This window comes from Epinephelus moara, chromosome 2 (assembly GCF_006386435.1).
Source record: "Epinephelus moara isolate mb chromosome 2, YSFRI_EMoa_1.0, whole genome shotgun sequence".
Classification (NCBI taxonomy): Eukaryota; Metazoa; Chordata; class Actinopteri; order Perciformes; family Serranidae; genus Epinephelus; species Epinephelus moara.
The window spans coordinates 26,020,407-26,047,308 of record NC_065507.1 but is presented as its reverse complement, the minus strand read 5'-3'; the positions used below and the strand labels follow the sequence as shown (position 1 = coordinate 26,047,308).

General features: G+C 40.5%; 1 protein-coding gene across 4 annotated transcripts in view; it reads right to left on the bottom strand.

The window, feature by feature from the left end:
* igsf9ba (immunoglobulin superfamily, member 9Ba) overlaps positions 1-26,902 on the bottom strand; it is a 91,253-nt gene that overhangs the window by 35,852 nt on the left and 28,499 nt on the right. For all 4 annotated transcript variants that reach the window (XM_050072772.1, XM_050072781.1, XM_050072790.1 and 1 more), the window contains exons 3-5: positions 19,061-19,207; positions 9,487-9,638; positions 2,235-2,352 (exon numbers count right to left, since the gene is read on the bottom strand). In XM_050072772.1, the coding sequence (XP_049928729.1) occupies positions 2,235-2,352; positions 9,487-9,638; positions 19,061-19,207 (417 nt within the window). The remainder of the gene's footprint in view (positions 1-2,234; positions 2,353-9,486; positions 9,639-19,060; positions 19,208-26,902) is intronic.

Below are 26,902 nucleotides of genomic sequence, written 5' to 3'. Positions count from 1 at the left end.
GAGCGCGCACACGTGAGCGCGGAGCACAGAGAAGCAGTCAGAGCTACAGGCTACAGTGAGGCTAAAAACAGAGTTCATATGACGTTTTTCGAAACAACTTTTTATGTCGGGGCTGCGGCACACTTGGATCACTACGGATGAGCAGTATGGAGATACTCTGTGGATTCAATTTTGTGTTCTTGGATCTCCGCAAGGGATGTGAGGACTCTAAAACTTCACCAGGGCCTCCATCGGCATATGGGTGAGTCAATAATGGCTGAATTTTCATTTTTGGGTGCACTATCCCTTTAACCACTGCTTCGACCACTTAGCTATTGTGTTACTGTGTGACATCGGTGAATCCGAACTAACCACTTTTTATGCCAAAGTCACATGATAACACAAACATACTAATCGATCAAGGTAGTGATAGACCAGCAGCTCCTGTGTTCAGCAATGTTAAATCACTGTTTTTCTCAATGGAGTCTGGCTTTCAAGAGTGCGATGTAACGGTTTCTGTTACCCATCACAAATCGGTGTCTGGCATTAAGGTAAAGCATTGAAAATACTCTAAATATAGCATACACTTGAAGTGATATTGATTTTTTTAGGGAGTTATAATACATTTTGTTGCCGCACCATCCACAGCAGAATATTGCTCAACTTCCATGTCAAACTCCAGCCTGCTTCTCCGAACTAGGGGCATGCCAACTGACATCTACTGTACGTACTGTATGCACTCAAATCAAGTAGCTCTACAATAAGAGATACTTTTATGGGTTCAAATATTCAAAAGTCTTTTGTGCAAAATGTTTCCCTCTGTGTCTTAAATTTGCAATACATGCAAAACTAAAGGAGGAAGCCTGTTACATTTATTTTGGGATTGTGCAATACTTATTTTGGCCTAATGATTTCAGTCTGTTTTCCAATGATTATAACAAACTATCCTCCCCAGCATATGCCATTAGCTTTAACGATGGGAACACTGCTTGCAAAAAAACTGACTCAAAGACTTTCACCTTGTTTACAAAACTGGTTTAAAAATTGATTCTGTTAAATATTTGAAAAAAATATATTATTTTAATAATTAAAAATGTCTCTCCATATGGGACAAATTTTCAACAATATCTTGGACAAGAAAACATCTGACATTTTCGAGAATTTAGTTGTAATATTACAAGAAAAATGTTGTCATATTTAAAGAATAAAGGGGAAAAGTCTTCTGTCAAATATTCAGTAACTGTACAATAGACAATCACACCTATGTAATGCAGTCATCCCAATCCAATCAAAATCATTTGGTTCACTTTATCTTTTTATCTAAATTTAGTCTTTTCTTGAAAAATTCTGACCTAATTCTGGACATATTATACATTGTCAGGTGTTCCTGCATGCAGAAGGGAACGTACAGGTAGTTTTGTCCTGCTTTGATGCAATGGAAAGAAAGGAGTCCACAATTGAGCCACCACTGCCGCAGTGTGTTGTGGGTGAAAGAACGAGGGTATCGTAGTATTAGCGGCTCCACTGGAGGCCTGCAGACTTAATGCAGTTGCATCACACGCACCGCTGGTTACACTATCCACTGGGTTACAACACAATGATTTTTTAATGTGTGTTTGCAGTGAGTGTGCACATGCATTTACTATACAGGGAACAAAGGGGAGAGTAATTCCTCCGCCCTGTTTGCACCTACAGAAGTCAAGCATTAAAATAGACCTGACGCTAACTCGACCATAAAAGCAAGATGCTCAGTTGCTTGTTAAATACACACTGTTAACTCCCTGCTGTATCGGGAGAGTGAGAGCGAGCACTGGAGGCTGGTATCACAACCATCTATCTGATCTGTGTCTAGCAGAGAGCCTAGTTAATGGACCGGAGACAGACAGTGACGCTCTCACAGACAGATCCTGTTGTACACACATGGCTGTGCACAAGAGCACGCACACATGCACACACACACACACACACACACACACACACAAGCCCCAGACTGAGCTATTGACTGACTGATACAGACTCAGAAGGTATGTTACATACATCAGTACACCAGAGAGTTGCATGGCTCTGCTTTTAAACGCTGCTACAGTAAGGTATAAATAATAAAACTACTTCAGCGATGCAGATGCAATATTTGGCCTCAGGAGGAAGAAACTAGGAAACATGTTTTTCATTTCAGAATCACACTCATTAACACTTATTAATAAGCTCTTAATCAGGGGCGTCCTCTCAGTGTGTTTAAGCTATGGATACAGTACCTTGTACCAGCAGACGGGTAGTGTGGAGCACCTCTCCCTGGTCACTGTAGGCTCGGCATGTGTACGCCCCTCTGTCGTCTCTAGTGATGCCAAGGATGGTTAGACTGCCATCATGTACCTGTGGTCACATGCAGGGCAGACAGATGACGTCTCTGACACAAACCATTAAAATGATAATGTGATAAACAGCAAGTTTCAGGTTGTCAAATACTGTGGCAGAGGAAAACTTCAGATTAAAGGTCCAGCAGTTAAACGATTGACAGAAAAGTAGCCTAACCAGCAGCAGTTTTGGTAATCAAATAATCATTTAAGTTGTTCTCTAGGCAAAAAAAATCAAACTTCATTGATTCCAGCTTCTCAAATGTGGATATGTGCACCATTTCTTTGTCTTCTATGAAAGTAAATTGAATACTATCAAGATTTTTATTTCTGGTCTGACATAATAAGCAATATGTTGGATATTGTGAGAGGCATTTTTCACTACTTTCCAACATTTTATAGGCTGTAAACAAATAATTGCTTAATCAAGAAATTAACTGTCAGATTAAACAATAATGAAAATGATTGTTATTTGATCCTTTACTTGAGAAAAAGCAGCGATACCACATTGTAAAAAACACGGCATTACACTTAAAAGCGTTGCACTAATGTTTCTTATGTACATTAATAAAGTATATTTATATGATCAAAAGTAAAAGTACTTCATGTAGAAAATGTGAGAGTTAAACTATTACACAGTAAATCATTAGATTATTCTGACTAATGCATTAATGTACTGTTGTAATTGCTTAAAGTGAAGCTGCTTTTTAACTAATTACATTTTTTAAGGGCTGCGCCTCATAATTATTTTCATTATCGATTGAGGCATATGTAATTTGCACCCAGGTGTATATTCCCGGGTGTCCTATCAGCTGTTAAAGTTTATGTGCAGAGCGCTGTCAGCAGCTTCATACATCCTAAAAATTGAATGTAATATGTCAACTAAGTCTAAAATTTATGAGCCAACAATGACTCACACAGTCCCCATCTTCTGTTGAATGTCCCGTGCTTGACTCATTCAACCACTACATTTTACTCCCTCCATGGTCTGTGTTTCTCTTCGTACTACGTCACCTGACATTCAAGCAGTTTTTTTTTTTATTTGTGATTTTTTTTTTTCTTGTAACTTTCCCATTTTATTTCTTAGAGAATATCTGAGACGAGGGGTGGGGGAGAGAAATGTGACTATTCTCACTTGGGTGCAAACAGACACTCCAATCAGTTTAATTAAGTCTATTGTAAGTTTTTTTTTTTTAAAGAGAGGCAGAAAACATATTTGCTTGAGCAATTACTTCATTATATTAACCCTTCTTTGTGTAAAATCTTAGTTGCTGCCAAACTTCCCTCTGAAATGTAGTGGAACAGGTGTAAGGTGGCATAAAACAGTACAGGTACCACAGACTTGTACTTCAGTAAATGTACTTAGTTACACACTCCCACTCGAGTAACTCTGCGGTGAGTCTCCAAAGAAAACACATCAAACACTTAAAAGTCATGAATGCGTCATGCTTTAATTAACTCTCCAGGTCTGATTCCTGCATGTTGTAACCTTGGAAACGTCTAACCCCATGTTGCTGCGCGTCCCCGTGTGCAGCCTCTGATGAGAACCAATAAGTGGCGAAGAAACACATTAACCAAACCTAATAGAAAAACCCTCATAAATTATGCAACAGGTTGCGAGAGGCTCTGTCCATTCAAGTCACACACAGCTGTAGTCTGTCCATTCATGCAGCTGAGGGGGAATCTGCTACGCCTGCAGAATTATTCCTATTCATCTGTCTTCCCAATATTTTAGAGCCCAGAGATGCTACTAGCAGATCGACACGAGCTACATTTAACTTCTGTCGGTCTGCTGGCAAACTGCATCATCATCATCACAGGATAACACTTTGTATTTCACTGTTGTGTAACATACGACACATGTGGTGTGCTGAGAGCTCCGAGTATAAACTAAACACTGGAGTGTTGTGAAGCATCGATTTGTTGCTTGGAAGGAAATTTGTATTGATTTAAAAAAGTTAGAAGAGATGAATTGATTAAAACTGTCTTTATTTTAATTACACAGCTGCAGTAACTACTGTCTGGCTGATTTGGCATGTTCTGTGTTCCTGAACATGCAACTAACTTTCACTGACTGGACATTGCGACACTTTTTAATTTCATTTTCACTGACGATGATGAAGATGTGTGTGTTTTGAATGAATGTGTCCTTATGTCTGGAATATGATTCATGGGCTAGGACATCTCCGTAGCACCACAATTTTAATTTATAACGGTATGTTTTACTTTTCCCAAAAAGCTTCAGCAATGCGGATATTGCCTTTAACCCTATTGCGATTTCCATAATATTTCGATTAATTGTGCACCCCTACATACAGTGGAGACCCACAAACTGCATTGCCCGCAAGCTAACAAGTAGCTTGCTCATTAGGAAATATGTGAAATAATCAAACTACACTCTCACTGTGATGTGCCAAGTAGTCAGTGGTAGTGGTGCCCTTCCTCCATTCGTGGCACCCCCTATGAATGACGGCGCCTTTAGCATTCGCCTATACTGCCTGTGCCACAGGCCAGCACTGCTAGTACAGTAATGACCTGCATAGATTAAACTTCCTGACCAACCACTGTGTTGCTTTTTTTGTTACCAGTTTTTTAGCAAAATACTGCATAGCCAGCAGAGGTGTAAATCCCAAGTTTTGTCACAACACCACATTATATTGATTCTTTGGACAACAACATGATAATTGCTGATGTCACACAGTCAGTCACGATATGGTTTGATTCAATATAGGGGCCTGCGAGCTATATGACGACAATATCAGTAAATTGTCTTCTTCTTGGCTGCCATTGTCTGCCTGGTACTAGTCTTGCTTTGATGTTTGAGAAGAAAAAAATGGATGTTAATGGAGACACAGATTGCCATGGGAATTTTAAAATAAAGGCGTCTTCTTCAGTTCTAAAACGACTGGTACAGAGTTGCAGGCTTTAAATCCTGTGTGGGTGGGAACCCCTGCAGAGTCGTTAGGGTCAAATGTGAGCTCTTAGTTTAGATAACAACAATGTTTTCACATTGCATCGATGACATCGTTGATCACTGAATCGATACATCTATCCAGGTTGATGTACTGTTACAACACTAACGACCCCAGTGTTGGGGAGTGACTCATTACATGTAACAGAATTATGTTGTAAAATTACAGAATAAATGTAATTGCAACCAGTTACAGTAACTAAAAAAATATGTAATTAAATCTAAATTAAATCTAATCAAAATGTTGGTGATTAAAAAAAAGGTTACATCTAAATAAATACTTTTTTGTTAAAAATATTACATATAGAATATAATTTTTATTCAATATTCATACTGCTGCTTTGCATCTTTTCACTGTGCAGGTATGTCTTCTTTTGGTGTATTTCGGGTCAGCAAAGCCATTGGGACAAATTTAAATGCCACATTTATGTACTGATGCGTTTAGGACTTTTCAGCTTTATTGCCCTGTTTAAAACATTTGTTAGAAAACTAATAATAGTAATCAAATGTAATAAATTACATTACTTTGATGAAGTAATCAAAATAGTTACATAACTCATTACATGTTTAACAGGGTAACTCGAATCTGTGACGTATACATTTCAAAAGTGACCTTCCCATCACTGCCGGCAGGTGAATTTACCCTTATCTACAGAAATCTTCTTTTTTCTAATCCTGGGATTTTATGACGCACTGAATTTATCAAAATCAAATTAAATCTCTTCCAGTGCAGACACCACATGCAGCAGTGACTGTAGCAGACTTCCACAGACAGTAAACTGAACAGGACCTGATGATATGTAATGGTCATCAGTCCACTGCAATACTTTCTGTGCCAGAGCTGAACTCAATCCAAGGTGAGGGGGAGAAGATTAAAGAACAGGAGGAGGAGGAGGAGGAAGAGGAGATGAGGGGGGAAATGGGGACAGAGGGAAAGCAGAAGCAGTAGATAAGGTGAAGCATGAGATGAAGGCAGAATCTCAATTTGTGTCACACTTCACTGACACATCCAGAGAGACTGATACAGGCTTCTGAAACAGCAGGAGGTTGCTGTTGTTTTTCTGCTTGCTTATCATCTGAGTGCACTTCAGGGAAGATCCTTATAATCCCACCAAGGCTTCCATCCTCTCCTCCAAAACTGTTTTGTTTAGTACCTTTGTTTTATGGCCCTTTTCTACTGTGCAAATAAAGTAATAAAGCAAAGAAAGGAGGAGACGGAGGATTCCTCCTCCTCTCCACTAACCCTGTCTGTCACATTCCTGCCTTTCTCCATGACGTCTCCATGGATCTGATCATGTGGGTGAGCAAATTTACCCTCACGCACACACAAACACACGCACTCTCTTCTCACCAGAGGAAGGAGCTTTCCCAAGTTTGTGCTCGAACATACACTCCGAGCGGCCAAATGGATGACGGCAGCTGATAAATGCTCTGCTTCAATATTTCCTCCGTACATAACAGTGCAGCTAGTGAAGTATGGCATCGGCTCTAACTAGATTTTCATTTTTAGTGTAACATTCATATTAGGACTAATGTAAAATTGATGCAGGAGAAGGAGATTAATAATGCATCAGAATGTTGTCTAATCATTTACTGAGGGAATGGTGTTAAAAGGAGGCAACTGCAGGGAGAGAAAAAAGGGAAAATGAAAGAGAAAGGAAGAAGAGGCTCTTAACAGGCGCTGCAGCATGCTCCTGTCACTTCCTGTATCACACAGGCAGCTGTAAAGAGTTGATAGCAGCAGACTGCAATATCAGTGACATATGAGAACGTGAAGGCATGCAGAAAAAGGATGGAGGCAGCCACCTTTAGGAAAGTTCCAAAAATTATTATAAGGCAGTGTGAAAAATGCCCTTTAGCACTGCTGTTCTTATATTGCGTATTCAACATGTTATGTCTGCTGTGATTTAATTTTCTGTTTACCTTGACCTCCCTCGTTTGCTTCTAATTCCTGCTTATGCAAGAATGATAATCGCCAGAGTGCCGGTGTGAACTTGTTGCATTTGAGTACTCTCTCCAGCTCCACGTGTAGGTGGAGAGAGTACTTGTGGTAGTATAGTGAGAGCCAGAGAGCAAGAGTCTCTCCACTTAAGAAAAAGTGACATTTGCACCTTTTTACTCAAGATGCAAAACATCCCGTGGCTGATGCATCATCGTCTGCCGAAGCTTTTGGTGCTTGTGAGTCATCTGTAATGAAACAGCGTGTTAAATGTCTTTGATTCTGTGCGACTAATGCCACGATCCAACCACCTGATGTTTTATTGTTGATGGTTTATGTTGCTTGAGACATTTCGCTGCTATCAAACCACACTGAAGAGGTGCCAGAAATATCTTGTCATGACATCAGACTGTCTGCTTCTGGGAGTTTATCCACAGGAATAAAAGTCATGCATCACCACACAACAAAGAGGGTTTAGAAATGTGAGGTGGGCTGCCAGTAGCTGTTCTTAACATTGTTTAAGTGAGTCAAGGTTTAGTTTTACAGGGAAGCAGGAAGAGCCTGACAGACAGTTTTACCGCTACGATCGTTGGCTGTTCTCATTAAGCAGTCAGATGTCTGCAAAATTTAACTTATTGTCAACTAAAACCATACAGAAATCAGTTGAAAAACTGAAATACATACTTCTAACTAACTGACCCTTCACTTAGCCCTGCCCCTCGAACACAGACTGGCCAATTATACCGTAGCATTGGCCACCTCTGACAAGGGTCTCATTTCAGATTTCAGGCTGGTTTTGTGGATTTCAAGCTAAAATCGTGCCTGTGGCATGTGTTTTAATGACATCCGTTACCTGGAGAGGTTGGAAGAAGATATACGTTTCTTCCCTGTTCCAAAACCAAATCACACCCCGAAAAATGTAGGGTTAGCTAGCTAGCCACTGAAGGTATAGCCTACTGAATGTATACATGTATTGATCTCTGACATATCACTACCGTTGGTAATATGTGTATGGTCTGGGTAGACTGTAAAACTGATTGCCCTTGTGGGATAAATAAAGTTGTCTGAACTGAACTGAACTGAACTGAACACATGCTACTTTTGCTTTTCGATTATTACAACAGTGAATAAAGACCTACCCTGCTCTACAGGAACCAGTGAAAGGAAGAAGGGAAACTTGATGACATTCAACCAGCTGTGTGTCATTGCAGTGTGTGCAGATGAATGGTATTAGGCTTCTCTTGGAGCTGCTGGACCTCCACCACCTTGGCTGCTAAACCTCTGCCGGCAGACGGAGCTCCAAGGGAAGCCAAACACCATTCGTCCGCAAATATGGTGATGACACACAGCTGGTTGAATAACTGCAAAATTTCCCTTTATATTCATTGTCCTCTGTCTTGATCGCCAGTGATGTTGTGGTTCACTTTTACACTGTGATCTGTATAGTTAGGCTTTAGCTTCAAACACATATTGCAGACCCCTCTGTCAGCTTCCCTTTGAAATCTCTTTTTCGTTTTTCCCAAAATTTGATAATATTTCTTCAGGGAATGCAGTTAGTTACAGTGTGGGCTCCATGTTAGCTCTGAAAACTTGATGGACCATCACAAAGGGGCGTGGCTTTGCAAAGGGCCAACTGAGAACGTCTTCTTACCTGTACTCTAAGAAACTCACAGGACCAAGGGCAATCTCAACCAGCATTAGTGTCATGAAGAGGCTGTAGCGGGCTGAGTTGTAAAGTAAGGGGACACTGGTAACTATGGAACTCGAATACCTAAGAAATCCAGTGTTACCAGTAGTGCCATGCTAGCTTGTTGGGAAGGGAGCTAAATAACATGTTAGTTAGGCTCAACAGGTACCCACAAGTCTTCCCTTTATAGATGATGTATATCACGTCTATGTGGCATAAACTTCTGTTCTACTAACCCCCCCCCTAAAGTTCCCCTATGGTGGGTTTTCAATGGTTAACTAACTGTAAGTTTCATTTTTTGTTGTCCTTTGGCCTAAAGCCTCAGCAATACACATTTCAGAAGCATGAGCGTATATTTAGGGTTTTGTCACACACAAAAAAAAAAGGCAGCAAAACAACAGAAGAAGCTGATATTAGCCTGAGTGAGACAGAGTCCATAACATACTTCCAGTACAGATGGACTCAGTGGATAACACCATCTGTGCACAAACCCTGCTTCTATATTTGCACACAATCATAAATTAGAATTATGCCCATTATTCATCATCATTCTTACCGAATATTTTGCATTGGTAGCGAGCTCCTCCCCCTCCCTCAGCCAGCTGATCATTGGTTTTGGATTTCCCTGGGCAGAGCAGCTAAGCAGAGTGCTTCCCCCTTCCTTCGCCTCCACATACTGCGGCGGCGTCGCTGTAAATGTAGGGGGGGCTGTGGGGAAAGGGAAAATAGGAATCACGACATCAGTTATGAAATCTTAAAGGACAACAATAATCATTACACTACATTAAAGCCTCATGCCTGCTGTTGTGTTTGAGTTTGAGATGTTTGTTTTCATATGCATCTTTATATAGATTTTCAGCCACACTAGCAGCTCTATGGAGGGCAGTGTCAGTCGGTCCACCACTTAAGTCCAAACTGAAATATCTTAACTATTGCTATGAAATTTTGTACAGACATTCATAGTCACCTGAGGATGAATCCTAAATGACTTCAGTGGTTCATTAACTTTTCATCTAGCAGCATCATCAGGTTACATTTTGAGTTGTTCAATACTCAAAAACCTGCTAAACTAACAACATTCCCATCAGTCTCAGCTGTACTTTGTGTTCAGCACTACTTAGCAAAATGTAGCATGCTAACACACCATACTAATACAGTAAATGTTAAAATCATCAGCATTTTAGCACTGTCATTATGAGCATGTTAGCATACTAATGTTAGCATTCAGCTCAAAGAGCTGTTAGACTTAGGCTGTAGACTCTCAGACTGGTCTCCAGAGTCCAGCAAAATATGATGAGCATAGGGATGTTGAAACTTGTTTTGCATATGATTTCTGGATTTAAGTCAACTCTTTACTTACTTCAGCTGCAAAAATGGACCAGTTAATCAGGACACAGTGTACTCTGTGGAGTGATGTACTATATTCTATAGCTTAGAAGTACAAATATAACACGCACAAGTCAAAACAGCACAACGCTGCCTCCAAGGGATCGAGTCCTCATCAACAACAGTTAAAGTTACCCGTCACATACACATAAGCAAAACAATCTCTCAGTATACGTAAGACGTCAAATGCAAGTGGTTACATATCAACAAACCAGCAAAGCCTACATAATTTTATGCATAATCAATAACATATATATATCCAGCGGCAACTAATCGGTCAGTGAGAATATGTGCGTACTTTAGGTTCTAAAACCAGCTGCCAACGATTAGACCAGCAGAGTTGCAGGTGACACCATCAGCCAGCTTTAGTCGAGCTCAGACTGGCCAGTTCACACCGCTGCAACTTTTCTCTGCAACATTCTTAAACGGTTTCATCTCGTTGCTAATGTTTGGTCTGAACTGGTGCTTTAGAGACCCCCCAGAATTTCACAAATCATGTTTTCAGAGGAGCTCGTGTCTTATTAAAGGAGCCAAGCTCCACCTAGCTCTCCTGTAATCCGCACCCTGGATACCATTATGTTGGCAGAGATGACAAACTTATATCTGACCTTATAACCACAGTTTGACAAAAGACTTGTCGGCATAGGCTTTTTACAAATGTAAAACCTTCATGGTTTACAAATACAAACATTAATAGTAGACCTTGTTTGTTTCTGTCAAAAACTTTACTTCTTTTTTTTTTTTATAGCAGTGGTCCATGAGGAAAGTGCTTTCTGGGCCACAGGGGATTTTTTTGTTGCAGTGCCGTTGGTGGCCATTGGGACAAAGTGGCATCAAGGCCGAGCAGCAGTATTCAGCTCTCCTAACACATGCATGAGATAACGGGTGATGCCACAGCTTTCTGAAACAGCGAGACACCAGACTGAACAGGGACAAGTGATGCTGACAACCATCCCTCCGTGTTGCCATTTATTCTTCACAACCTACAGACACCACTTAGCAGCATCACTGCATTTCCACCTGATGTTTCTGAGCTTCACTAACAGCCACAGGGGAGCTCTTCCCCACCTACTGCAGGCCAATAAACTGTAGTTCCCTCCGCCAGCTGCTTTCAGTGTTTCAACATAATATTTTGATTATAAATAGTGGCACTGTGTTTAGTAAAAGAGGAGGGGAAAAAAAGGCGCCGCTATACAAGTGGGTCACCGCTTGCCGCTGGGAGTGCTGCCATGCTTCAGACTGCACACAAGCACCTGGCATGGAGTAAACAAATCGCCCAATTAGCACGTTTAGACATCTGCCTGTCCATACTGCCCTCTCACTCTCTAACACTCATTACATTAGATGATACAGTAGACTGATGGAGATTAAATGCATGACTGGTTTATATATTGCTTACTCATGTGGTTGACGGGTCAAGAGTTACATTAAAACGATCATGATGCATCATTATAGTTATCAATGGGCAACATGCTTCACTTTGAGTTTGTGCTTTAATCTTAAGACATTTCACTAATCCTCAATGGTAGCTTTGATCAAACTCTATTATATAAAGTCTCCCTCCAGACACGCTGTGAAATAACTATACTGATCTGTTGTTGGAATACAGGAAGTGGCCAAACAGAGTGTAACATGGGCCCTTCACATCATGGGGGGGATTGGGTTGTATCATTATTTGGAGATTTTGTTTATTTCTTTAGAGTATATTAGTTTGTTAGGGCTTTTTTTGGTTAGCTAATAACATATTTGAACTGATACTTATTGAAATATAGACTGATCAGCTATCAAATATGTTCCCCTATGTGTTCAGTTTAGTCTGTTAAGGTCATCTTAAAGGAATACTTCACCCAAAAAATTATTATTTGTCTATCAATTACTCACCCTGTGTTACATTGTATTCTTGAAGAAAACTTAGTCTTCCATGCATGCCTCCGCGGTGAACAAAGAATCCAAAAATGGAGGAAATTCTAGATGAATTGGAGTAAAAGGGGGCCACGTGTTACAACTGTAAAACTACATCAAAACATGTGTTCACAAACTCTATTGGCACAAATGCATGTGTTTGGTAAGTATTGAGCATATAACTGGATAAATGAGACTTGAATTATACTGCACAAGTTGTGTGAGAGTTTATAAAATTATGTTTTGATAGAGTTTTGCTGTTGTTACATGCACCCCGTCTTTACTCCAGTTCATCATCATTTTCTGCATTATTGGATTTTTTTTGCACACCAGAGGCATGCAAGAAATACAAAGTCTTCTTCACAAATTCACGAGTAACTCATTTTTGATTGATTTGTAAGTGATTTTCTGGTTTTAGTATTGCAGCTTGAGTTTAGTTCTGTTTAGTTGACCCCTCTGATGGGCCCATTGCATTGCATATGTTTTGTTATACCTTATCCTTATCTGCTGTGAGGGTCTAAGAACAGAGGGATATCATATGCTGTAAAGCCCTCAGAGGAAAACTGTGATTTGTGATACTGGGCTTTATAAATAAAACTGATTTGAACTGAATTGAACTGAATTGAATATTTTGTAAATTTTGTTTCATTTTTGGATAAATAAAACCCTCTTCTTAAAAGATCTACTGTACCTGTGCTTCCTCATGCCTCCCAGCTCAAAAGCCTCTAAAACATTTTTTCTTGCAGAATTTAATCACCTCACAACCCCTCAGATTTAACTGGTGACCCTTTGCAGGGGCCCAACCCCTCAATTAGGAACCATTGGACTAAACTACAAAACAGTATAAAAAGTAGGTAAAACTAACTCTACCATAACCAGCTACAATAGTAAAATGCATTGGCATCATTAATGTAATATATTACAATACACTGGGGATGATTTTCTGCTGAATGAGTATAGTTTAAATACTTACGATAAATTTGGAAAGGCATTCACTTGTAACGAAGTATTTTTACACTGTGGTATTGGTACTTCTGTGTACTTCTTCCACCACTGTAAATTCCGTTATTAATCTTAATCCTAATTCAGATTTTTCTCCAGGGATTAAGCATCCGTTGACAGGAAATAGGTGGCACACATGGCGGTGACAACAGCAGGCACACTGGTCAACCTGGGAGTTGTTTCACACCACAGCTCGTCACAGACGAGGTGTCACCACGGCTGAGAAACCTGGGAGTTGCTCTACAAAAAAAAAGTATCACATCTCGCCCTACTTACTGCAGCTCTTCATCAATTATATACATTAAAAGACGCTTGAAGATCTTACACTCCCACTGTTTTTCTTTGTAGACCACACAGCACATCAGCAGATGGCCTGGATGCTACAGTCAGACGCAGGGTTCGGCCTGTTCTTTGAAGGCTTACATTCGCAAGTTACTTCCTCACTAACTCCAGAGTGCGTCTGCATTTTATTCCCTCGCTTGGTCTTTCTTTTCTTGTCTCTGCTCCTAAGAGACTACGGCTACATAGAGTACACGTTTTTCATTGATTTCACATCATGAGCCTCAAACGTGTAACGTGTGTTTCAGTGTAAACTGTTGCAGGGAGAAGAAAGAGGCTCTCAAGGAGACATTCCTCCCTCTTCTAACATAAACGGGTATCTGGATTGTAAAATGTTTTAATTAAGAGAAGAAAAGATGAACTGACTTCCCACACTCATATCCTACCTTTAAAGGCCAAGACACACCAAACCGACATCAAAGAACTGGTTGCAACTAAGGCCGATTGTTGCATAGCCTCACCTCGCCTGTGTCTTGGCCAAAAAGATGTACTGAACACACTGCAGAGACTACAGCCAATTAGCACATAGGTTCTGCGCCTGTGTGAGAGAAAATAACTCTCCATTCCAGCAGGCGGCCGTATTCTGTATTTGTCCCTCGAAAAAGGAAACTGGAAGAACGGCAGGATAGATTCAACACACTATTACCCAGTTAGCAAATTAAGAACACAGGCTGATGTTGAAAGAAAAAGTAATATATAACAAGGGCTACCGACCAGTAACAGGCTGAATCAGCTGAAAAAAAGTCGACAAGGGCCGACAAGTGCCAGCAGTGCAGGACACACCACAAAAACTAGGTTGACAGACGTTCATCGGCAGCCTGAAATTGACCAACGACCATCTGTTGGCTTGGTGTGTTGAGGCCCTTATGGTGGGATCACATGTTACAATAGTGTTGACTGTCAGGTGATTATAGAGGCATAAATTCTTGTCATGACTACACACTGGACATCGACCAAACATATATATGACAGTGACATTCATGTAAATAATACAGTAAATGAGCAAACAAAGCTAACAACCAATTCGAAATGTTAAAACAATAAAAATTTTTTTGCCAAAACCAGATATTTCACAAAAGCTAGTGTCTGTATCATATGAAGTTGTTTTGAGCTTTAAAATCACCACTTCTATGCAGAAGGCAGAAGATAACGTTCTCTTAAAGATTGACTGGGCAAAGCTCTTTTTCCTCTGGGTAGCTGCCTCTGTGTCCGCAGCTGTCTGTACCAAAGACTGCCTTGAAAGCAAGGGGCGCTCATTCTGCAGCCAAACCTGGTGACTGAAATGTCCCCAGAATTAACAAAAACCTCAACTGAGAGGTCACGACTGATGATACCAATGTTCGACTTAGGGGAAAGCCCTAATCTATATATATATATATACACAGGGTTTTGTACACATTGTCCAACTCATGGGTCCTTATTGGGCTATTTGGGCCGATGAGTGCAATATGACGAATGTGAAGGAAAAAAATGTCCACTTATTATTCAAATTTGTATCTTTGGGTCCCACATGAACCTGAGCATGATTGCTCACATGGGCTCCATTTGTAGCCACAATGGGCCCATTAGTGACTGACAAGGGCAGACACACATGGGGGATATATGGAGGTGGTGGACAAATGAGCTGGCATTTGGGCCCCAGTTGGGTCAACCAAATGGCTCCTAAATGCCAGCTCATCACTAACCCAGTGACACAGTAGCAGCAGTAGCAGGGTCTGTGCTTTTTTTCTGTTTGACTGTAGATGGTTAACTGAAAATCATGTAAAAACGCTGGTGCGCTGGTGCATTTTTCCCTCCTCGAAAAGCTTGCTGATGCTTGAAAGAGAAGGGAAGGACAGGAGAGACAAGACTGGAGAGAGCAAAGGAGGAGAGGAGGGAGGGCAGAGAGAAACAGAGAGAGAGTGGCCTTAGTGTCTTTTTCGGGCACAAGGCCTTGCCATCTGACACCTGCCACTGAGTGGGCACGAATTCCCTGTCCGCTTGGCAGGAAGTTAAGGCCAGCAAACAGGAACTCAAAGGAGGAGTGTATGCAAATACCAACAGCCAAAGGAAATGGGTGCCCTTAGTGTCTGTGTGGAGGCCAGACGAAAATGGCACCTGCTTCCCTCACAGACACCCATTTAGAGGACGACAGTAGCATAAAGTCTTCATATGAATTCCCTTTCTGGACATCTTGACTCTGGAACAACTGCTGCTTTTGGTATTTCCATGAATCTCTGTCTTTAAACGCCCCAGTAAAACTAAAAATCTACACCAGTTCAACACATCCAAGTATATATGCATGTGTGTAGTGCATCTCTACAGCTAAACACATTACATACATGAGGTCATGTAAAATGCCATCGCTTAATATGCCAAATATAACATGACATTCAGGGATATTATTAGTTCTGCTACAGCCCAAAGAGCTCAGTTTCTGTTGAAAGGCCTGACAGGAGTGGAGAGCAGCAGAAGAGGGAGGGAGGGAGCAGTTGAAGTTAAGAGTGAATACTGATGAGGAAAGCTACAGAGATGCAGTATGCCTACACAACAAGACATTGATACACACACACACACACACACATGCACACCCACAGACGTTCCCAAACTCCAAACATCACGAGAGTGTGCAGGTGACGGCAGAGCAGGCCCTATTCACTCTTCAACTACAACTTCAACCAGCAGACAGAGATCCTATTTAGCCGCATATAAACACACACAATGAGACACTCTCATGTCAATGTTGATGTAATGCGCTGCACAGTGCAGAAAGTAATTTGCAGTGTGTGCGCCGCACTGACACACAAACGCGCACAAAAGAAAACATTATGTTCTGCATTGATAATAACCATTTATACACATCAGCATTTTTCATTCCAAAGTGATTATGCTGTGCAATGGGACTTTATAAATGGTTCTTTACACAGTATTTCGCATACGGCGCGTTGTACTCATTATTCAAATACGAGAATTGCACCCATTGTAAAACATATGCATGATCAAATCGAATATGCATGAGTTTCACACAGTGCCAAAAATATACATGTGAATGAGCTTGACAGTTTGCTCGCAAAGTCTCTCTCTAACAACACAGAGGATTACAGCTCTCTGAAGCTCGAGACCTGTGAAGCTTTAACACAAGAAAATCACCACTTTTGGCCTCAACTGTTCTGTTGAGCAAATATTCACCCACTCGCATTAACCAGTTGCAGAAAATCCGACTGAGAAGTGCAAGGAACGCTGCAAAATGAGACACCCTACAATGAATCTGCTGCATTTAATCCACTGCACCTTTGCTACATCATGCCTTCACTGCAAAACATATGAAACAGCTTAATATAATATCTGTCTAAAAAGCATTCCTCATATGAAACAGATACAAGGCTTAAAAAAACAGCAAACACAAAGGCGTCGTTGTCTCTGTAGTCTCTGAAACACTGTGAAGACACACTTCACATAGGATTCTCTGAGCCACTGGGGCATTCCTGGGGAATGCAAAGGTGCAGATTTTTTTTCCGCCTGGTCATCAGTTTGATAGCTCTCAGACTATCACAGACGATCCCTGCCGGAACCGCCTTAAACAGGCCGCAATCAATTCTCTTATAACCAGCCTCTCATCCCTTTTTTAACACCAGGGCCTTTTGAAAAGGAGCTGCAGGAATGATCTAAAACAGAGTGTAATGGTCACTTGTTCAAATGTGACGAATAAAACAAAATAGAAAACCTTAAACTGTCACTAACAGACAGCTGGATCAAGGAGGCAAGAACCAGAGGGACTGCAGGGCTGTTTCTCATCATTAGTTTCTTCTTTTTGTTTCCAAAAAAAAGGACAAAAAAAGTATAAGAGAGGAAAAAAAGGATTGCATTAGGGCGCATGTTACTATATGAAAAGTACAACAAATACAAGAACAGTTTGCACACAAAAATCAACCAGAATGCTCTTTTTTTTTCAAATATCTTTGCTCAGCACAGGGGAGTGTAATTTAAAATATTTGTAAATTTAAATATCTAAAGCAAAGGAGGGTAAAAAAAATTAACTTAATGCATACTTTTCTCTATACAATGTCAGTAAATAATGACAAATGCTTTTCATAATTTTCTATGCATGTCTTAAAATGTCTTGTTTAGTCCAAAACCCAAAGATATTTACTTTACAATTCACTTAATTTAGAAAATAAGAAAGCAGCTAAGTCTCACATATGAAAAGCTGGAACCACTGAAGGATTTTTCTTAAAAAATGATGAAAAATGACAGCACTGAAACAGATAACCAAAGGGTGGAAAAAACTAGCCCCCCAGATGTAATAAAATGGAAAAGTAGGATTCAAGAAGTAAGATTCATGGAGAAAGTGACTCTCAAAATAAGGAATAGGGAAGATGTGTATGTGAAAAGGTGGCTTATAGAAGATGGGAGACTGTAACTATACTGTCACTATATTTAATGTATAAAAATGTGTACAGTGTACAGTGTATGAGATATTGGAGCTTAATAGTTATCATCTTCAACTATTAGTTAGCCAACATCTATTAAACTGTTTAGTTATTTACTGATTTTTTTTGCTTTATTCTCTATCATTACTACACTGTGAATGTATTGGTTGTTCATATCTTTCTTTATTCATTTTCTCTTTAACTCTGACTTAAAATTTTCTTTGTAGTGAACTGTAAACTAAAAAGCAAATAAGCTGTATATATGAAGATGGGCTTGAAAAAATAAAGTATAAAAAAATGAATAAAAAATGATGAAAAAGATTAATCAAAATAATTGAAAATTATGACATACCAAAACTGAATTATTCTTTTTGTAAAAACACTCACCAGTGAAAGTGAAAGTAAAAGCCAACCCTAGATTCATGCTTGTTTCATGTTTCACTTCACTATATATTATATATTTGTGTCTTTTCAGTGCTGTGTTTCTTGGATGCCTGCTGATTACTGTCTAGCATCTGGTTGCTATAAAGCCTGACCTCACCTGAGCGCTGAGAGATTACACACCCATAAATGTCCTGAACACAGAAAATTAAAAAAAAAACAAAATAAGAAAATACAGGCTGAGGACAGAGCATCTGCAAAAAAACACACCCCCACACACTTCTAGTGGGCCGTAAGTCACGAGTTAAGAGAGATTACTTCTGTATGAGTCTATACTTTACTCTTTTTTAGGAAAATCATGCATAGTATGTCTTTAAAAATGACTGCTAACTCCACACAGGAAAGAAACTAAAACTTGAATAAATTATAAATTAAATCGGAAAACTAATTACGAATGCAACATTAAAAACCCTGTAAACATTTACTGTATCCACTGAACATATGGATGCAGGTACAATGGCTGAATAATTATGCTTATCATCAGGTGTGCTGAAAGACTACCAATGTTCGTACTTCTGACCTTGAGAGGATCAAGGCCAGAATGCTGGATTGTAACATATGGAGCTTAAGTGTATGACGCAGGTTCTCTACTTTTTCCCCTTCACACCCACACACATCTTCCCAGGTTCGTCTTGTAGACAGGTGACTCACCGTTGACTGTGAGGTGCACCCAGCTGCCGTTGTGGAAGGTGTCGTACTGTTGCTCCAGCATCAGGACCCTGCACTCGTACCAGCCCTGGTCCTCGGAGCGCACTGGATCAATCTGTAGGGAGGCCTTCCCGTGCAGAGAGGCTCTACCTGGACACAGAAAGGCAAAAAAATATTAATAATAATTTCTGCTTTTCAAAACACCTGCATGCTCTTCAGCAGCAATGGTCGGCTTCTCCGTTTAAACTCACACTTAGCTGCTTTGCTGGTCACCATAGTGATCCATCATAGCAGCTGGAGGTTGAGTGCTTCACTTCAACCTTTGTTCTCCTTATAGAATGAAGCAGATTTATGAGGCACTGGGTTTGCATCAAAAGTAGTCTCCATGTCATGATGTAAAGCTTAAAAGGACAAATAAAATATAGTCTTCCACTGAGTACTGTGTGTTATTGGGATTAGGTGTAACATATACGAATTCTGTAAGTGCTCCATAAACTCAGACTTATGCACAAGCCTATTTTGATGCACAAAGTGTTGGGCGTGACAAACAAATTTGCTCTTATTCCTATTCAGGGAACGGTCTGGAGCTTTTCCAGGCGCTGGATGGAAGGCAGGAAAACACCGCAGACAGGCTGCCAGTCTCTCACAGAGTTAACAGAGACAGACAATCCCTAACACTTACTGTACCTTCATACCTACGGGGCAATTTACAGCCTTCAATCAGCCTGACTTCCAAGTCTGTGGACTGCTGGAGGAAACACAAATGGATATAAAGAGCATGCAGACTCTGGATAGCGCCCAAACTCACAGTATTATTAGCAAGAGAATTCTGTTTGTTTGTAGATTTAAAAAGATTTTGACATTTTGGGAAATACGTTTATTTGCTTTTTTGCCTAGAGTTAGATTGCTACCATTCTCATCAGAATCAGAATCAGAAATCAGAATCAGAAATACTTTATTGATCCCCGAGGGGAAATTATTTATGTTACAGGTGCTCCTTGCAAGAGAGGAAAGATACGTGAAAATATAAGAAATTTAAACAATAGTATTTACAAATATATAGTTATGTGCTTAGACTTAATACTGGTAACAGAGGAAAACAGCTGGCCTTGTAGATAAGTGCAAAACTGTTTTCTTAACCTGGCACTGTGTCTTTCTCTAATGAGATACATCATGATAATTAGTGAGCTTTAGAGGCACTGGTGGGCAGATTTTATATCTTTGGACAGAGCCAGGCTTGCAGGTTTCGCCTTGCATCCCAGCTACTGTGCATGTGCAACTAAAGCCACGTTTCCACTGATGCTTTTGGTAAAGTACCCTGAGAACCTGTATGTAATCCATATGAACATGCACACAAACACTTAATCCATTTTACGTTTTCACCACAGACAGTACTCTTCAATGTAGGTGGGGTTGTTACTGGATTGTAACGTCACTACTCGAACGTCTCGATCATCCACAGTTGTACGCCGACAATGTCAGAACAAAAAAGAACAGGCTGGAGTCTTGAGAGTCCCTGTTGCAATCAATGGTAAACTTAAAATAACGAGGTGTGGTTTGTGAGTCCTTGTCGAGCAAGAGTGACCATTCTCAAACCAATTAACGGACTGCAAAAAACAGGATTGAATGGAACAGTTCTATCGGTGCTTTCGACAACCTTTGGCGAAATAACTGTTCTAATGTGTGACAAAGTAAACTGTACTGAAGCAACTGCTTGGTGGAAACGAGACCCGCTTTGTGTGGGGAACTGCCCATTGGTCCGACAGCCCATTGTTCCGACCATATTAAACCCATTGTTCCGACCATATTAAACCCATTGTTCCGAAGTCCGTTCCGAAATCATCCTGATGCCCTGTGGTTAAAGTCTGGTTAGGTTTAGGCACAAAAACCACTTGGTTAGGGTCAGGGAAAGATCATGGTGTGGGTTAAAATGAAAAAGAAAGTGACAAACACATAAGCCGTGAGCCTGCTTCGCCTCAAGCCTTTCCCAGCTGACCCAGAGCCGGTCGCGGCGCACCATCAAGGTAGAAATACGCCCGCCGGGAGCCGTTCAGCACCGCGGACAGTCGGACTAATGGGATGTCGGACCAATGGCCTGTCGGACCAATGACATGGACCCCTTTGTGTGACCAGGAAGGTCCTGAGTTTTTGAATGAATGAATGACTTTATTTCGAATGAAAAATCAAGAACATAATAAAAAAAAAAACAAGACAACGATAACAATGTCCGAAAAGGAAACTTATATGTCCCTACCTCTTTCTTACATTTCTTCTTCTAACTCATATATTATTCAAACAAATTCCCAATTTTATTTACAACTTATATATAACCATCCCCAGTCTATTTACCACCCAATTAATAAATAAGTAATAAACCCAGTTTATTTACAGTCCAAGTACTATCCAGGGTTCTTCATCTTGCACTTGATAAACTTGAGGCAAATACACTTGGGTGATGGTGGTACTTGATTTAATGTCATGAAGATGAGCTTGAATATCACCATATATGTTTTTCCCCTTGACTAAGTATTTTGGAAAATAAAAACAAGACTAAATCTGCAGCACACAGTGTAACTCAGTGTATGTGTGTGCTGGGACAGGAGTGGGAACACTTCAGAGCATGCCTGAGAATCATCATGTTTTTTAGGGTTAACTCAGAATCAAAGTAACTCAGTGATAGTTGTCAGTACATTCAATGGTACACGGCAAAAAAATGAACTGTTAATAGTTATTTCGGAGGACTTAATTTTCAAAAATGTAAACAAATATAAAAGAGGGCTCACTGTATCGATGGACACATTACACTTCCTGTTTCTAGTATATCATATACCTCATCAATCTGCATCCAGAAGATGTTAACACTTGTTTTAAAAAAAGTCTCAATCAGTCTCAACACTCTAAATTAAATATGTTTAATTCAGAATTAAACATCATTTCTTCCGAAGCTGATAATAGAAGAGTGAACCATCTTCATTTCTGTTTAGGTTGTCCAATGAGTAGTACCCATCGTGCAGCTAGGACCAATGGACACTGACCAACTAACCGTCCCCTGGCTGTTGCTTCATATCTAATGTGAGAGTGGTATGGATTTTCTCATCTAATTCTCACATATCCCTCATGTTGTTTAAACTTTAACCGATTAAACATCAAAATATTTAACCATAAATGTGGCTTGAAAACAACCCAGCTACCTTCCAGCACTGGGATTTAAGCATGAAAGTACCACGGAGCCGTACCTTCAGCTGAATTAAAATAAAGTATTTGCCATCACTGTGGGAAAAGACCAGCCTCCCACCTCAAAGAAATCAACTACTTCTTATAAAACTTCTCCATCCCCGCTGCTTTTTTTCTTCAAGGCTGCGGATAAATTGGAATTCTAAAAGGAGGAAATCACAAGGGATGAGAGAAGTTCAGGAAACCAGGCATGGTGAAATCTTCAGCTGCTAAGCTGTCTGTCTTCAAGCCTCCAGCCCGCTGCTCACATGGCTGCCTCTGACAGCTCAACAGACTAAAACATTCGCTTCTGCTGTCTGACGAGTGTTCGGAGATGGAGCATTTTCCAAACTTTGATGTGTAGATGTTCTGTAAGCACTGTTTCCTGTTACTTAAAACTGTCAGGCAAATATATCGACGTTGAGGGCGGGCTGCATTGTTCTACCAGCACTGCATATGAGCGCAATAGATAGATACCCCAACCCTGGAATTGCTGCCATAGTTGGGGTAGAAAACTGACATTTTTTTTTTCTGTTAGCGGAAAATCGATGCAGCAAAGAGGAAGAGAGAAGAGTCTGCAGTCTTGCAGTAAAAAAGGTGGCTTGTCTTTAAAAAGTCAAGTCTATTTTTGCCCGTGCATTGAAGTGCTGAGTGGGGCGGGTGGTGGCGTGAAGGGTAGGGATCAACCTCAGCTCCCATTTGTCAAAGAGTGAGAGGGTGCTGCTGTAAACAGAGTTAACAGCACTGTATCCACGACAAGACCGGCTCCCCTGGGCATACACCACTTACACAGTTCAGGGCTCTGTCTACTGTGAAAACAGACGAGCTAACACCTTGTTCAGATCACATCACAAGCTTTGTCAGATAGGAAAGCTTTGAAGGGGAAACACTAAAGATCCAAAGTGACAAAGTTGGCAGACACAGTGTGGTTGACTAAAAAAACAAGTTTACGTCCCACAGAGCTTTGATCAAAGATGGCAAATATATAGCTTTACAAAGGTCGTGTATAACCTTTGAGTAAATTAGCACTGTCATAAATACAGTTAACTATGAACCCCTGAAAGTAATAACATTTCAAAATATAGTAAATTTAAGCCCTTGGTAATGGAGTTTGCAAACATGTGCCTTTTTCTCAGCAGACATTTTGTTCTGTCCAAAACCGCCCCCTGGTTTACTCATTACACACTGAGTTCTACACTCTATGGTGAGCCGTAAATTGAAATTTCGGCCCGCTATGAAAGTAGTTCTGTAATTATCACATCTGTAAACAGAACACATTGCATTGTGGGATTGTCAGCAGAAAGAAGTGCACATGCCGCTAAAGGCCCAGACGCATCATAAAACTAATTGCAAATAAGACCGACTGTTGTGTCCATTTCTGTTTGCATGCACTGAATTGAACTGCCAATCGGAGTGATCTCATTCAGACAGGTTCCACCCTCTCCAAGGCAGAGTCAACATGCTGAATCATCAGAAAAAAAGCCAACATGGGCCAAGTAGTGCTAACAGTGCGGGACACACAGCAAAATCTAGGCCCGACATTGACCGAAGGCCGACCATTGGCTTGGTGTATCATGGCCATAACAACACTTCTTTCTGCTCCATTGTGTGTTTTTTCGAGGGCACTATTTAGCTCATACATTTCACACTCAATAGGAAGACAGCTGAATAAAATGGCGGACACTTAATGTAGTGCACTTTATACAGTGGTCACATCATTCTTTAGACCATAATTACAATCATCCGACTCAGAAAAAGATGTCGCATGTATCCAGCACTAGTAAGTATAAACTGGGTTTGAACTTCATGTTTCAGCCCCTGACAGGACAGTATAATCTTATAGATACTGTACATATCTATATTATTCTTCTGCAGAGATATGATTTAGTTTTCCAATAGCTTGTCCCAAAGCGGGACAATCTGACACTAAAATTTCACAGGCTGCGACATCTGAATTATTGATTGCATCATTGCTTGAGTGGGCACAAAAATAGATGTTTTTAAATGTTGTAATTCCCATATAGCCACAGGACAAACCAGCAGGATAGATTTTAGTCTACGAGGAGATATGTACAAGTTCTCATTTAGCAGGGAATTAGACTGGGAAAAATACAGCTGATTCTCAGTCATGAGGAATCTGGAATTACATATTAAAAATAATTTTTTGTTGGTCTCTTAACAATTACCAAGACTGGAAACTGAACAATGGTGATGCTCACTGAACAAGACAAAATGGCCGACACGAATGCTTTTAATGTCACTAAAATCTGTACGGTGAAAATACTTGGCTTTATCCATACTGTAAGTGCAGTATTTATGGACAATCGACTCTGTTCTGATAGCAACTGTGGGATGGAATAATATCACATATTGTTGCAAATGTACTTGCGTCCATCTGCGTGCCCATGAGTGTGTAGGTCTTGGACTAAAGTGTGGTCAGGGGCATTGTTGACATTTTGCTATTTTGAAGCAGCAAAAAGCGATTGTGCCATTGGAGAAAATTAAAACTTGGTCTAAAGTCAATAGACCAGTAACAGACCAATAATATTTCCTGCTATTTAAAGGGCACATTATTCAGATAGAAAGATGCGCCTACCGACACATTCTCACTCCCAACTCAAATACCGCCACCTGGTCAGTGGCCCTATACATCTAACTATTATGCTCCCCTCCAGCATTAGATTTGGACGCTCAAGGATGTGCATGCCACTTTACGCTTGTTACACATATTGTGTCTTTTCAAATAAATTTCAGTTTTCACAGTAAATGAACAGTTTCCGCTCCTCAAATGCACAAATCTCTTTTCAAAATTAGCTTAACATTGGTTTAGGCTACAAAAGGTTTGGCTTAAAATAAGTATGTTTGTCTGTAGCATAGCATGCTACACATACTGGCACAATATGTTCTTATTAAAATAATTCGATTGACTTTTGGCTTTACATGTGAAACAAACACTGGGCTCCTGGGCGAAAGTCCAGAGTTGGTTTGACACACACCCCTCCCTTTCCATTTTCCCTATGTGGACTTTCTCGCCCTTTATACTACTGTAGTTGCTTGAAGCATCAAAAAATGCTTCTGTCCATTAGTATCTGACGTCGAGGGCCACAGACCATGCATCTGTATTTGACATTGAGTGAGACCAGGTTGTGCATACATCAGCGGGCTCACAATGCACATACTCTCTGCTTGTTATACACACACAGGGGCGCACCCATTGTTGTGGGTGGGTGAAATAGTACATTATTAATGAGAAAAATATAAATTACATTCTCTAAAATGTGGACATAGCACACAACAGAGAACAGAGCTGCAGAGCTGCTGTCCAACTCCCTACTAAGAGAGACACACACAAGGAGCAGTGTAACGTCACTGATTATCGCAGGACCTAAAATTTTAGTTCTGTTTCCTCTGTCAAGTTTTTAGTTTTTAGTTTTGCTGTTTAAATGTCCCACAATGTTTGTAGCACAATACTCTTACTGCATTATTCTCAGCAAGAAACTGCTTGCTTCTCCAATGTGCCAAATCTGCCAGGCACCCCTGGCTTTTAAAGGGAATGGGTGCTCACACTCTGATTCATCAAATTCATGTTACACCCAAAACACACCTATAACCTATTAAGAGACTAAATACAACCCTTTGCCCCTCACGCCTTACTTTGTGCCCAGATTATGCGCCGCTAAACTAGCAAAGGTGCACTATAGATCGTTTAAAAAGGCCCTTAATCTGTTCACCAATTTTATTCATACTGAGTGATAACAATTCATGGGAATAGCCCAAATGAGCTCTGAGACTGCAAGGACCAGAAAAAAATAAATTAGAGTCCAGTGTCATTATCACACTGTCACAGTGCACATGCAATCCCCAGAACAAACTTTAATCTATGTAATGAGACTGGCCATATTCATGTTGCATCTGTTCAGTGGTAATTCCTCAGCAGTGGACTTGACGCCACATGGCAGAGGCCCACTGGAGCCCGAGTGAGCACAGCGGAGTGTGGTGCTGTTTGAAAAGCGCTGGCCGTTCATATCCTGCTGCTGGTCAGGAGGTTAAAGTAAGCAATGAAACGCTCCAGCAGCTGCAGTATCTACAGTAGCCACTGCAAAACAAAAAAAGGAGGGTTCCCCAGACAGTGAGTCACTGCCATTAGTCTTCTTTGCAGTGATGACCCTGCTTGAAAAGCCCACAGGGAGGAATTTCAATGAATTAAATATTATTCACACCATTTTTTTACTGAAAAATCTGTGATGTCCACATTTAGGACACTCACACTAGGGAGATGAATCCTCCAGCCTTTCTACAAGCCGTGCTTTGCCTTTATTTCACAGCATATTACCAGGTCAGGCGGGGGTTTTGTACTTGGTAAAGAGGTGGGAACAGGAAGGGATAATTCTGACCCCATTCTGACAGCTCGCCATCTTGTCATAGATGCTGAAGCAACATCAGAAGAACCAATTTCCTGCTGCAAGTAGTTTGTGTGAAGGCAGTGGCAACATATAGTCTAAGCCAGGAGAGGGATATTTTAAGGCTGTGTGATGCTGTAATGAATGTGAAGAAAAACACATATGTTACTATGTGTATATATATATACATATATATATATATGCATCCTAATTTTAAAGCTGCTATAATGGA